The sequence below is a fragment of the Rosa chinensis genome, chromosome 5 (genome assembly GCF_002994745.2).
Source record: "Rosa chinensis cultivar Old Blush chromosome 5, RchiOBHm-V2, whole genome shotgun sequence".
NCBI classification, from domain to species: Eukaryota; Viridiplantae; Streptophyta; class Magnoliopsida; order Rosales; family Rosaceae; genus Rosa; species Rosa chinensis.
In genome coordinates this window covers 63,465,799-63,478,135 of record NC_037092.1, presented here as the reverse complement: position 1 = coordinate 63,478,135, position 12,337 = coordinate 63,465,799, and the positions used below count along the sequence as shown (strand labels likewise).

Here is a 12,337-nt window from a genome sequence, read left to right as displayed (position 1 = left end):
TTTACTAGAACGTGACACAACACTTTATTTTTTTATTAATTGAATTGTATTAGGTGTTCATGGTTTTGTTCTTTGATCACGTCATTTTGCAAGGAAAAAAAAAAAAAAGACCCCCTAAGGTCATCACTAGATTCAAATTTCATCCTGATCGCCACCACCAACATCAACAATTGATAGTGATATATATATAATATCTACAGTACACGGTGTACAATCAAACTTTTTTCTTGTTTGATCCCATAGAAAAAATTTCGAAAAAGAATCCTTTTCCACAAAAACACACGATAATTGAATTTAAAAAAAAGAAAAGAAAAAAAGAAAAGAAAATTCAAATCTGAAAAATCCGGAGCTACACATTTGTACTTTTGCGGCTCTCCTCTCTCTCAAGTCTCAACAGCTCTCACCGATTTTTAGCTAACCAGCCAATTAGGCTTTTCTTTCACTTCGCAGCTTATTATTTTTCTCTTTTTGGGGCTCATTTCCTCTCTCTTTCTCTCTCCCTCTCGATCTTCACGGCCCTTGTTCCCTAATCGATCTCCCTCAAAACCTAGGGTTTCGGCTCTCCAGCTTCACAAGCTTCTCTTCCCAGTCCACTTCGTCGTCTTCGCTTCGGTCCTTCCTAGATTTGCTGCTGCTGCTGCGGCTGCTTCTAGGGTTCACAGATCTAAGACGGCTCTTACTTCCCAGCTCTGCTCTTCGCTTTCTTGCTCTCCACCATGTTTTGGAAGCTCACATCTCCCTCCTCGCCTGTAACTCTCTAACCTCTACTTTCTCTTTCAATTTCAACACCTAAGTTTCTGCTGCTTCTTTTATGGAGGAATTGACTGGTCTTCTGTTTGATTAATTTGCTTATGAACGAGTTTAATCGCTCTATTTTAACTGCTAGTTAAGTTTATTTGTTGTTTATCTTAATCCAAGCACCGCTCCGTTAGTATCATAATTGTAATTTGTTGTGTACTGATCTAACTTAGTTGTACTAGTTACGTGGATTGAATGGAACGTGGATTTTGTGAGCTGTATTTTTTCCGGGATTGGTTTTACTATGTAAGAGCTCAAATTGGATGTTTTAGCTATTTGTGATTACCCGCTGTTTTGTTTTCGAGACACTGAAGGAAATTAGGGAAAGAACAATTTTTGAATGCATGCTTGCTTTTGTAAGGGTTTGGATATAAGGAAGGCTGCATTCTTTAGCAGCTACTAGTTCGTAGTTACTGCCTATTTGCCAAGTTATAGGCACGAGTAGCACCGTTAAACTATTGAATTTTAAGTGCTTTGAAGCCCACGATGAGTTTCTTGCTTATCTATTTTTTTTTGTGTCGTTCTCATTATTACATCTGGCCTTCTGGTTTCTCTTTTCTACAGGTGGAGGCGGTGCTAGATAAGGAGAATTTTACATTGGAGGAGCTTCTGGACGAAGAAGAAATTATCCAAGAATGCAAAGCCTTAAACACTCGACTCATTAATTTGTAATGCCCCGCTGAACTCTCTTTTTGGGCTAGTGCTATTCCTGATCTCAAGTTTCCTTCTGCATTTGTTATAAGTTCAATACTAAAATTTGCTCCCTTTCCTTCCCAATTTTGGGTTTTTATGGAGGAATGAATTGTAGATGATGTCGTGTATTGTATCTAACATGATTGTGGATGATACACCCTCATACCCTTGTGTAATCGTTGTTTTCAGTTTACGGGATAGAGCCCAGGTGGAGCAATTACTGCGTTATATTGTTGAAGAGCCTCATGAGGATGCGGAAAGCAAACGAACCTTCAAGTATTCTTCTGACTTGACAAAGAAATTTAGTTTCTTTTTTAATATGTTCAAATGCCTGTACTCCAAAGTGTTCCAAGTTTCGCTTGGTTTTGTTTCTGATTTAGTAATTTTGTTTCATGATTTAGGTTCCCGTTCATTGCTTGTGAGGTTTTCACATGTGAAATTGACGTAATTTTAAAGACTTTGGTGGAGGAAGAGGAGGTATTCATGATCACATGTTGTATTTAATAAGAAAGTCGATGTCTAAAATTTTGTTAATACTGACACTCTTATTTTGTGATTGTAGCTCATGAACTTACTCTTCTCCTTCTTGGAACCAAATCGTACCCATAGTGCCCTGCTGGCTGGGTATTTTAGCAAGGTAAGCTATGCTGATGTTTGTAATTCTCTCCTAATGTTGGTGAAAAAACAGATTTTTTGATGCTAATCAGTTTGTGGCCAATGTAGGTTGTTGTATGCCTTATGATACGGAAGACAGTCCCACTTATGAATTATGTTCAAGTAAGTAATTATTTGCTTATCTGATTTTATCCATTGCATCAATGTGGAGCAGAAACTGTGCATGTATTGGACCATCGACTGCATCTTCTTATTGCAAGCGTCCTACACTTTTTAGAATGTTTTGTATATCCCTCGACATGAAGATGCACAGTATTCTTTTATATGTTTTCCCCTTCTGTGTAGATTCTCAGTGTTGTCTAGAGTGTATTGCTAAACATTGGCCCTATGCTCTTGGTCATGTCATTTGGTGCCAAACTTGTGTTGTTATGACAGTTGCTCTTTTAAGAAAAATCAGGATATTTTGGAGTTGCCTTATCTGTGTTTGTAGTAGTCCCTTATGTTTGCCTTAGTAAATATCGTGATTTGCTTCTTAAACAGACAAGTTATTTTCACTAGGTTCAGCATTGATTGACTTTACTATATATTCCCTCCACTGACTGCTCACAAAATTTTGAGGCAATTTCTCTGAAATGTGTTAATGTTCTGACATTATTGTACAGGCCCATCAGGATGTTTTCCGGCAACTAGTTGATTTGATAGGAATTACATCTATCATGGAGGTAATTAAGAGTTAATTTTGCAGAAGTGAGTTTAAAATAGATGACAGTTATGCATGCAAGTTTTTTTGTTTGACTTCTATCTAAGGCACTTTCATGGCACAGGTTTTGGTTCGACTTGTTGGCGCGGACGACCATGTGTATCCCAATTTTATAGATGTGATGCAATGGTTAGCTGAGAGTAATCTGCTAGAGATGATTGTAGACAAATTGAGTCCATCTGTAAGTGAAAGATTAACTGTTGACTACTTATTTACTTCTTGTAGCAACCACAGACATTTTTACGTATGTGAAATTGCAGTTCTTTTTCTTTTAATATTCTGTTCACTGTTAAGTTGATTACCTCAAGCAGAGAATCATATATGGAAAAAATAACTTATTAGAGAGTTTTGCACGTGTCATGTGTATGTCTTTTGCTTTTTTCAAATGTTACATAAGAGTGCTGCAAATTGTAAAATTGTGTTGTTTGCGTTCTCACCTTAACTGTCTACCTTTGGTCTTTCTGTTTGGTGTTTTATATGTTATTATAGTTTTTTTTTGTGCAAGAATTGATAACAATGTGGGAAAAAAGTACAAGAGAATAACTAAATGAAGAAAACAGTTGTTGGTAACATATAAATGTATGTATGCTAAAGAAGTTTGAATTCAATTTTGAATAGATTACCTCAGTGGTGCTGTCAAAGATTGAACATCTAACAGCTTTCTTTGACTTTTGATCAGAATTCTCCTGAAGTTCATGCTAATGCAGCAGAAACACTTTCTGCTATAACTCGAAATGCCCCATCAGCCCTAGCCACCAAGCTTTCTAGCCCAAGGTTTGCAGTGAGAGCCATTGTTATTGTTTGGCAATGATTATTTTATAATGTTTCTGTACATAGTTTTTGGATGGTGGTTTTGAATTGTTAAAATAATTCATATGCAGTTTCGTCACAAGGATATTTGATCATGCATTGGAAGATTCACCTTCAAAGTCTGGCCTTGTGAACTCACTTTCTGTCTGCATATCTTTGTTGGATCCCAAAAGATCAGCAGCTTCTTCACCCTTGTTTCATTCTTTTCGGAGCCAACATATGTATGAGTCTCCAATCCCTGTTAATCCAGACACTGTCAGTGCAATGCTCCCAAAACTCGGTGAGTCTGCTAAATAGTTTCCAACCAAACATATTACATGAAAACTCTATTGCATATTACATTATATTCTGTTATTTTCAGTTCATTTCCCAGCAAAAATTTTGAATGTCCGTGCTTTGTAGAATTTCGATTTAACATGGACTTCATATCCACTTTAAAGGGGCTATCTTAGGTCCAGTCCATGAATGGTGGAAGTAATTGAGCCTCACAGCAGCTTGGATTATTAAGTGGCTCATAACTATAGGGTAAAATATATTGCTAATGTCTGGTAACTTGTGGGAAATCTAAGGGCTATTTGATTCATTAATTGAGTGATGCATTTTCTGTCATCTGTACAATCCTTGCACTATAGCTTCCTTAAAGAACACGAATTGTTTTGTCAGTATGATTTCAAGATTTAAAGTTTCGTTGTGCAGGTGACTTGCTTACGCTTTTGAATGTGGCATCGGATGAGAAGATATTGCCGACAACATATGGCGAGTTGAGGCCTCCACTTGGAAAGCATCGTCTGAAGGTTAGTTGGGTTATTCAATATATGACCTCCAATTATGCTCTGAACTGGAGTTGATTAAATACTATAGCCGTCATTTATTCAATGATTAATTTCATGTTGATTACCTGAGGTTATAGCTCTTTCCAACTAGACTCCTGTGGTCTCATTTAGTCCTTGTACACACCTTTCCTATTAATCACTTTTAACAGCAAAATTTCACTTGACTTGGTTTGACTGACAAAATTGGAGATCTACCCTCTGATCAATCAAGGTACAAATTGATGGTCTTAAAATAAAGCTTGATATATGAAACCTCAATGACTATTAAACAAGAGAACAAGTATACTTCTGAAAGAAAAGGTCGCCTTGCTCAGTGATGGAAATGTCAACTGGTATTACCTAAAATCTGAACTCACATTGGTAATACAAGGTGCAGAGGTACAAGTAAACATTTTACGTGATTCTAACATAAAAAGCTGGAAGCCCCGTGGAATCTCTGCCACAGAATCTGTTTCAGGTGACAAAAATGATACCTATGAGACTAAATATTGGAGCAGCAGCAAAAAGAATCCAACTCCAAGGCCCCAAACTTTTTTTCAACTACGCTATTAAAGTGCAGGTTCCTGGCTCTCTAGGAAACCCAGTGGTCCATTCTACCTTCAATAGTAGCATTCCTTTTCTTTGTTGGCTCTATTTGAAACAGTTAACTTGCCCCACCCGCGTTCTGCTACCAAATTTTCTCCACTTCAGCACTCATACTATTCTGCTTCTGCATGCATTCAGGCTCGTCATCGTGTGGTAGCTTATCGAGATGGAGGTGCCCATTTTGAGAATCTCCATCCAATTTAATCTGCCTCCTTTTATATAGATAAAGAAGATGCTTTTGTGCCTTTTTTTTCTCTCTTTTTTTTTTTTTTTTTTCCTTTTGGGTTTGTTAATATTGGAAAGATGATCGTACCCTCTAACCTCTATGTTAAGTTGACTGCTATTGAAAATGAAAGGCAGGATGATTAAAAAAGAACTGGTAAATGCAAAGAATTGACATTTTGTGTAATGCATGTCTAACTGTCAAATATATTTCAGGTTGTGGAGTTCATTGCTGTTCTATTGAGATCTGGCAGTGAAGATGCAGAAAAAGAACTGGTTAGCTCGGGAACCATCCAACGGGTCATTGATCTTTTCTTTGAGTAAGTTACTACTTCGATTGTTCAATCTTCTGACTTTCCATACTGGAACAATGGACATGCTTTCTACTTGGTTTCTTCTTAAAACTGCACCTATTCTTTTTATTTTTAATTTTCACTAGACCGTTGGTCTCATGTTGAATGTCTCATTCTGTGCCTGCATGTGTCCTGAGGATAGCTTCTTATTTTTATCGATCAGTAATAATAATGTCACTTGTTTTAGTTTGGTATAGGCAATAATCTTAACTTTGGTTCTAATTTTAAATTTTATTAAATCAAATTAAATCATTTTGATTTTAATTTAAAATTCGATTTGAAAAAGTAAGACATGCTGTTCTATTTATTACATTAATGAAGATCTAATTCGGAGTAACTGACTGTTTATTTGGTTAAATGCAGATATCCATTCAATAATTCATTGCATCATCATGTCGATAGTATCATATTATCGTGTTTAGAGAGCAAGAGTGATGCCATTGTGGACCATCTTCTTCGGGAGTGTGATTTAGTGGGAAAGTTTCTCCAAACAGATAAACATCCCATTGTTTCTGGCGATACCAATAAGGTAGGGAGATGCATTTACTGGATATATGGATGAATCGTGATTATTTTCATGTAGAATTGTGCACCACATTAAATGCTCAACATGTTATATATTTATAGAATGTGTTAGTTTCCATCCTTTGCGATGAGGTGTAGTCGAGAAGATCGAGCATGCTTTTACTTGGGAGTTTGTAATGTGCAATTGCACTCAGCATATATAAATAATTACGTACTTGGTCTTGGTTTTATTTCAAGTTCTGATAATTTTACTTTTCCCTCATTTTGTAGCCAACAGCACCTGCTGTGGGAAAATTGACCCCACGAGCGGGAAACCTTGGACATATAACACGAATTTCTAATAAGCTCATTCAGTTGGGGAACAGCCAAAGCCGTGTTCAGGCATGCCTCCAGGTTGGTTGTGGGATTCGAGTACTATAAGGCACCTAAAATTGGATACTAGCTACAATGTGATGTTAGAAGTGATTATGTGTATCATCGATGAAGCAATTTGACTGTATTCCAGTTATACCTTTGTACCATTAGCTCCATTTATTTATTTCTCTGTTTCTAGCAAAATGATAATGTTGAAGTTACATGTTTGGCTAATTGAGTAACACACACACACACACACAAGTAGTCGATTTGATGTTTAATATATATGCTTTTATATTCCCTCTAACACCAATTGTTTTGCTGGTTCTCTCTAGGAAAATACTGAATGGAATGAGTGGCAAGCTACAGTTTTGCAAGAGCGCAATGCAGTTGAAAATGTTTATCGATGGGCTTGTGGGTATGCTCTTGTGTCATATATCTGCTTTGCAATGCACATTCTACCTACTTTTCTGGATTTGATAGTCTAAATTAACTTTGTTGTTGGTTTAGGCCATGGCCCGTTTAAGTTTAGTTTTGCAACTATAAGATGTGAGGCGTAAGTAGCAATAGTATTATGTGATCTTGAATGTTCTGGGGATCCTATATATTGGATTCTTTCAAGTATACTATATGTTGTGCCTGTCTAATAAAACCAGCAGAACAGTAAACTAGAAATTGGATATGTCAATATCATCAATTCATACATAAATCTAGCCCCACAAAGTTTGTTAAAAGCAGAAGTTTACCACTAGTCTGCATAAGCATTACACTGTTACCTCTTATTTGTTCAGCAATAAACCAATTTTATAAATATAGTTTTTCACACCCTTTTTCTTGCCCATTAGTTTAAACTACATAATTCTTTTCCCATTCTGTTATGTTTTCATGTGCCTCTCTCGTGATAGATAATTTAGATGGTCGAAACCTTGTTCTCTTCAAATTTTTGGTGGTGTTTTGTTGTGAAGTTAAAATTACAACTTTGCCGTCATAGATGTAAATGATTTAGGCCTAGTTCTTTTTTTATTTTTCTGTGAGCATAATCACATATGATTAAAATACTATCATAATGCATTAATTTTCACAATTTTTTGATTGAAACTCAATCATATATGCGTATGAAAGTATAGTATATACTTGGGAAAACAAATTGTGCTCTTTCTATTTTTAACATAACACCATGTGAACATATGACATGAATTTTGAAATGTTAGTTATGATGTATGTTGTAGATTGAAAGAAGTTTGATTTGATTTTTGTAATGAACAATTTTTTCCCCAATAAATTACAGCGACTTCCTAAGATGATTCTCGCACAGCATATTTTTGCGCTTTTATGGACATATCTGTCGGTGTTATTAAAATGGTCAACTGATGCACTTCTATATATTGGATTCTTTTTATTGGATCTCAACTTTGAGTTCACTTCTGTATCTCTGTGTTACGTACAGGCGGCCCACTGCCTTGCATGACAGAACAAGAGATAGTGATGATGAAGAGATGACTGACAGAGATTATGATGTAGCAGAGCTAGCAAACAATCTAAGCCAGGCTTTTAGATACAAAATATATGGGAATGAGGATGCTGCAGAGGTATTTTATTTATTTATTTAATCCGGTGTCCATACCTTGTTGTTTCTCTCCATTGGTTTTTATGGATGAATGATATGATTGATCTGGCTGTAGGACCACGGAGCTCTTGATCGAGATGACGAGGTAATATTTTGGCATTTCTATTTTCTACCTCTGTTGTTTCCTGGGTTCATGTATTGGGCTTTGGGGTAAAAAAATTAATTTCACATAAGTAGGGCTCTGAGGCTGAAACAAGATCCAAAAAAATCTTTGGTTAATTGTGTTTTTCCCCCGTAAAAATGATATAGTTGTTTTTAGTTAGGTTCTGAATGAGGTGGTTTGATTGTAATATACAGGATGTGTACTTTGATGATGAATCTGCTGAAGTAGTCATATCGTCCTTGAGGCTTGGGGATGACCATGGGAGGTGAGTTCCTAAATCCATTTTAGTTTATGTACTAGATTTTGTATGAAGGGAAACAACTCCTAGTGCATTAGTTACTTCTCCTAGTTAGTTTTCTCGGAAAATTCTTCTGCGGATGTTTTAACTGTATTAGTCTGACCGCTGGTGAATTTTCCATCTGTGTGCTTCATGAGAGATGAATTCAAGAGCTTGATATTGTTGGAAGTGTATGAAAACTTTGTTGTATACTGTTAAAGTTTATTTGCAGAATCAATTATGTTAATGGAAATGCTGATTAGCTTTTGTCCTTAATGCAGCAGTTTATTCACAAATTCAAACTGGTTTGCATTCCAAGATGATAGAATTGGTAATGCATCTACAGATGCATCACCCTCAGACATGATGGATGATATAAACTTGAATGGGACTGCGAATGGTGGAAATAGTAGCAGTGATGATGAGGTTGTCGTAGGGGAGGATGATGAGTTGGCTGGAAGTAAAGACTCTGTCAATGGCACATCCAGTTCCAGCAAAGACCATCTGAATGGACCTAGTGGGAGTGGTTCCATGGGCGCTGGAAACCTGAACCCAGATGGTGAGAACGCAAGTGCCTCGCATGATATGGGGTTCTTCAGATTTGAGTCAACTGACAATGAGGACTTGTTTGGCGACAGGCCTTTACCTGAATGGGTAAGTTGGGGTGAATCGTCTGATTTGCAAGTTGGTGGTTCAAGTGTAAATCCATTTGAGGATCATAATGACACTGATGCGAAATCTTCCACCCAACCTGAGCTAGTGATACCTGATACTAGTTTGCCTTCAAGTGGAGGAGAATCTATACTTCCAAATGGTTCTCCAACCACCACTAATACTTCCAGTGAAGGGTCAGTAGGCAGCGATGCAACGAGATCAACTGCTGTTCCATCATTGTTTGAAGAGGATGTTGAATTTGTTGGCGTGGAATTAGAAGGTACCGAGAAGGCTATGGATCAGGCTCTTAAAGAAGGCATAGTTGGGGAGGCTGGACCATTGAAGAAAAACGTTGTGTCAAAGGTTCCGGAAAAGGAAAATTCGGATGAGGGTGGGCCTGCAAGTAAGGAGTTCAATGATGCCAATTATTGGCGTGTTGATCAAGAGGTTGCTGTTTTGGAGTAATGATGGGTTGATGCCTTGGTGATCCTGCTTAGGCTTGCAAATCCAAAATTGGGTCTGACGGCCACAGATCTGATTTTGGGTTGAAATTGGCTTGCACAGGAGTCTTATGTACAGTATACTTCTGTTACAAAATGGGATCAGATGGTAGGTTGTGTTATGGGTATTTCTGTTTATTTATTGTTATTCATTGTTTATTATTCAGGGTTTTGTTTTTCTTTTTTTCTTTTTCTTAATACTGATTATGGAATTTCCCAGGTCCATTTTTTTTTCGTTTATGGCTGGAATCATTCTTAATGTGGAACCTGGACTCCTTAATTATTGGTTAGGTATTCTCGTTCTATATTAGAAGTTTTGATATTGGTGCATTGTGCTGCCTTTCATTGAATAATTAACAGGTAAAAAAGTTCTAAGCTGTTCTCTGATCTTTAGGATATTTTCCCTTAGGTCATTGGTCATGACTTGAGATTTGCATGGATCCTTTGTACATCTGTCAAGCAGCTCTCTAGTACTGCATTTTTTAGCAATAGTTCAACCATCAATTACAGGCAGGTGAAATTAGATTACATTGTGTATTGAGTCTCCATCCACAATATGGAGTATGGACTTCCAATTGAACTTCACAAGAGATCTCTAGTACTGCATTTTTTAGCAACAGTTATACCATCAATTACAGGCAGGTGAAATTAGATTACATTGTGTATTTGAGTCTCCATCCACAATACGGAGTATGGACTGGGCGGAAATTAAACTTCACTAACTGTTTTTTTTTAAAAAAATTTTTTGGGTCCCAAAACTTCGCAAGGTTATTTCAGATTTAAGAGTCGAAATTTAATTTGTCATCCATGTTTAAATTGTTTTTGGGTTTTTGTTTTTATCTCGTCAATTTGGTCGGAAGAGAACCTACACCAGGGAAGTGGCCGACACAACTGGAGGAATCAGATCTCGAAGTCTTAAGAGTCAAAATAATTAACGGTTTGTCAATTGTCAAGAATCAATCCAATAGAAGTCAGAAAGATGAGAGCGAGAGCTCTCTCCTCCCTCTAGTAGCAGCGAACCCTAGCCTTGGGGCTTTGAACTCAAAACTTTTTGGCTCCGGTTGAGGTCTCCCTCCTCATGGTGCTCGTTGGTAGACCTCTCTGAGATTGTGGCTCACCTCAGATCAACTCGTTGGTTGTGGCACTTGAAATGCTTTGGCATATCGATAAGAAGTTTGCGGTGAATCAAACCGTGAAATTGATCGGCGCTTTCACTTGGTGGCTCACGGTGGAGGGATGTCAAGGCCAACGCAAGTGCGCCTTAAAGATGAGGAGTTGCTACCAGGTTTGCTGCGTTTGGTGCAATTCGAATAAGTACGGATTTGGTTGCTGTGGGACCGGTGCTGCTTTGTTCCGGCAATGGACGGAGGCACAGCGGTTGGCCATTCTCTGGGGAGGGCTGGTGGCTCAGAGATCGGGTCTTTTCCGGAGGGGAGGCATCTTGTTCAAGGACTCATAGAGCTTTCTGGTTTGGAGCTCTCCAGGATGATTGATGGGAACCTTCTCCCGGTCTGCTCCTCTCCAGGCTACGTCAATGGCGCGTCAGATCAGATGGGCGGCAAGGCTTTTCGGCGTAGAGAAGGTCGGCGCTAGGGTGCCCAGTGGATTGGGTGTCCTTAGCTTTCCGAGATGAGTTGGCATTCACACTTGGGCCTGGGCTCTTGCCTTATATGCGTCGGCAGGTTTGACTCTGGATTTAGGCTGGATTTGGGTCCGTATTTGGGACCTGGGGAGCACGGAAATTTAGATCTTGGATCCGAGATAGATGCTCATTTTGTGCAGGTATTGGTTCTGGTTCTTGGGAGTTCGTCTGCTGACATTTGAGTTTTTGACACCCTTCGTCACTTTCGAACGCTTGGTGAGCGAATCACCTCTCTTAAGTGATCATATCACCTGTTACAGTTACTATTACATTTACATTGGTCTAGTGACATATGCAGTGCAGCGATACCGAATTTTTTTGGTATCAAGTCACGTCTTGGTTAACTTTTACTCTAGATGCATTTGTGCATCTTGTTATGCTTTATTGTTTTTCTTCATTATAGATGCATTTGTGCATCTTGTTATGCTTTATTGCTTTTCTTTCGATGTGTTTGCATCGTTCCATATACTTCTCAGTTTCACTTCATATAACTTGTCGTCTTTTCTTAAAAAAAAAAAAAAATTTGAAATAATTAAAATAGTTACAATAGTCAGCATCACTGCGAGATAGGTTGAGTAGCTCTAGAGACGCCAAAAAAATTTATCAAAATCTAATCTTAGATGTCGATGTTTTTGTAAATTAATAAATTAGCACTTTTCTTGTAAGGGAGAAAAGCATTACTTATTCATTTAGGAAAAAAAAATTTCTTTAAAAAATTCAATAATCATGTTGAATTAATTTCTGAATGATATCATTTGGTCGAGTCTCATTAGTTTTCTACTTTTGTAAATGTGAGGTTGTGAGTTTGACTCATAAAATATTAGTTGTTGTGTTTCTCAGTTATTGATGTATTAAAAAAATAAAATAAAAAACTGGACAGTCATGGGTTAGGACTCAGGGAGTTTGATGGAAGAATGCATCTTTTCAACAGTGAGCAATAACTATCATCACTTAAGATGAAACTCCTAATTTCAAGAACCGCCTCA

At 37.6% G+C, this 12,337-nt stretch overlaps 1 protein-coding gene across 3 annotated transcripts; it reads left to right on the top strand.

Annotated features, from left to right (window-relative positions):
* Positions 1-398: 398 nt before the first annotated feature.
* LOC112202529 (serine/threonine-protein phosphatase 6 regulatory subunit 3) lies at positions 399-10,036 on the top strand. 3 transcript variants are annotated; one of them, XR_002937412.2, is made up of 20 exons: positions 399-749; positions 1,363-1,466; positions 1,681-1,767; positions 1,893-1,968; positions 2,054-2,128; positions 2,215-2,268; positions 2,769-2,828; positions 2,931-3,047; positions 3,546-3,640; positions 3,748-3,956; positions 4,373-4,470; positions 5,533-5,636; positions 6,033-6,198; positions 6,465-6,587; positions 6,884-6,966; positions 7,996-8,137; positions 8,231-8,260; positions 8,473-8,543; positions 8,837-9,818; positions 9,930-10,036. XR_002937412.2 is itself a non-coding variant. In XM_024343538.2 (19 exons), the coding sequence occupies exons 1-19, from the start codon at positions 717-719 to the stop codon at positions 9,672-9,674; spliced, it is 2,562 nt and encodes an 853-aa protein (XP_024199306.1). In that variant the 5' UTR covers positions 399-716; the 3' UTR covers positions 9,675-10,031. The 3 variants fall into 3 exon arrangements, 2 of the variants coding, with proteins under 2 accessions (XP_024199306.1, XP_024199305.1); XM_024343538.2 differs by having other exon boundaries at positions 8,840-10,031; XM_024343537.2 differs by having other exon boundaries at positions 8,837-10,031.
* The last annotated feature ends 2,301 nt before the right edge of the window (positions 10,037-12,337 follow it).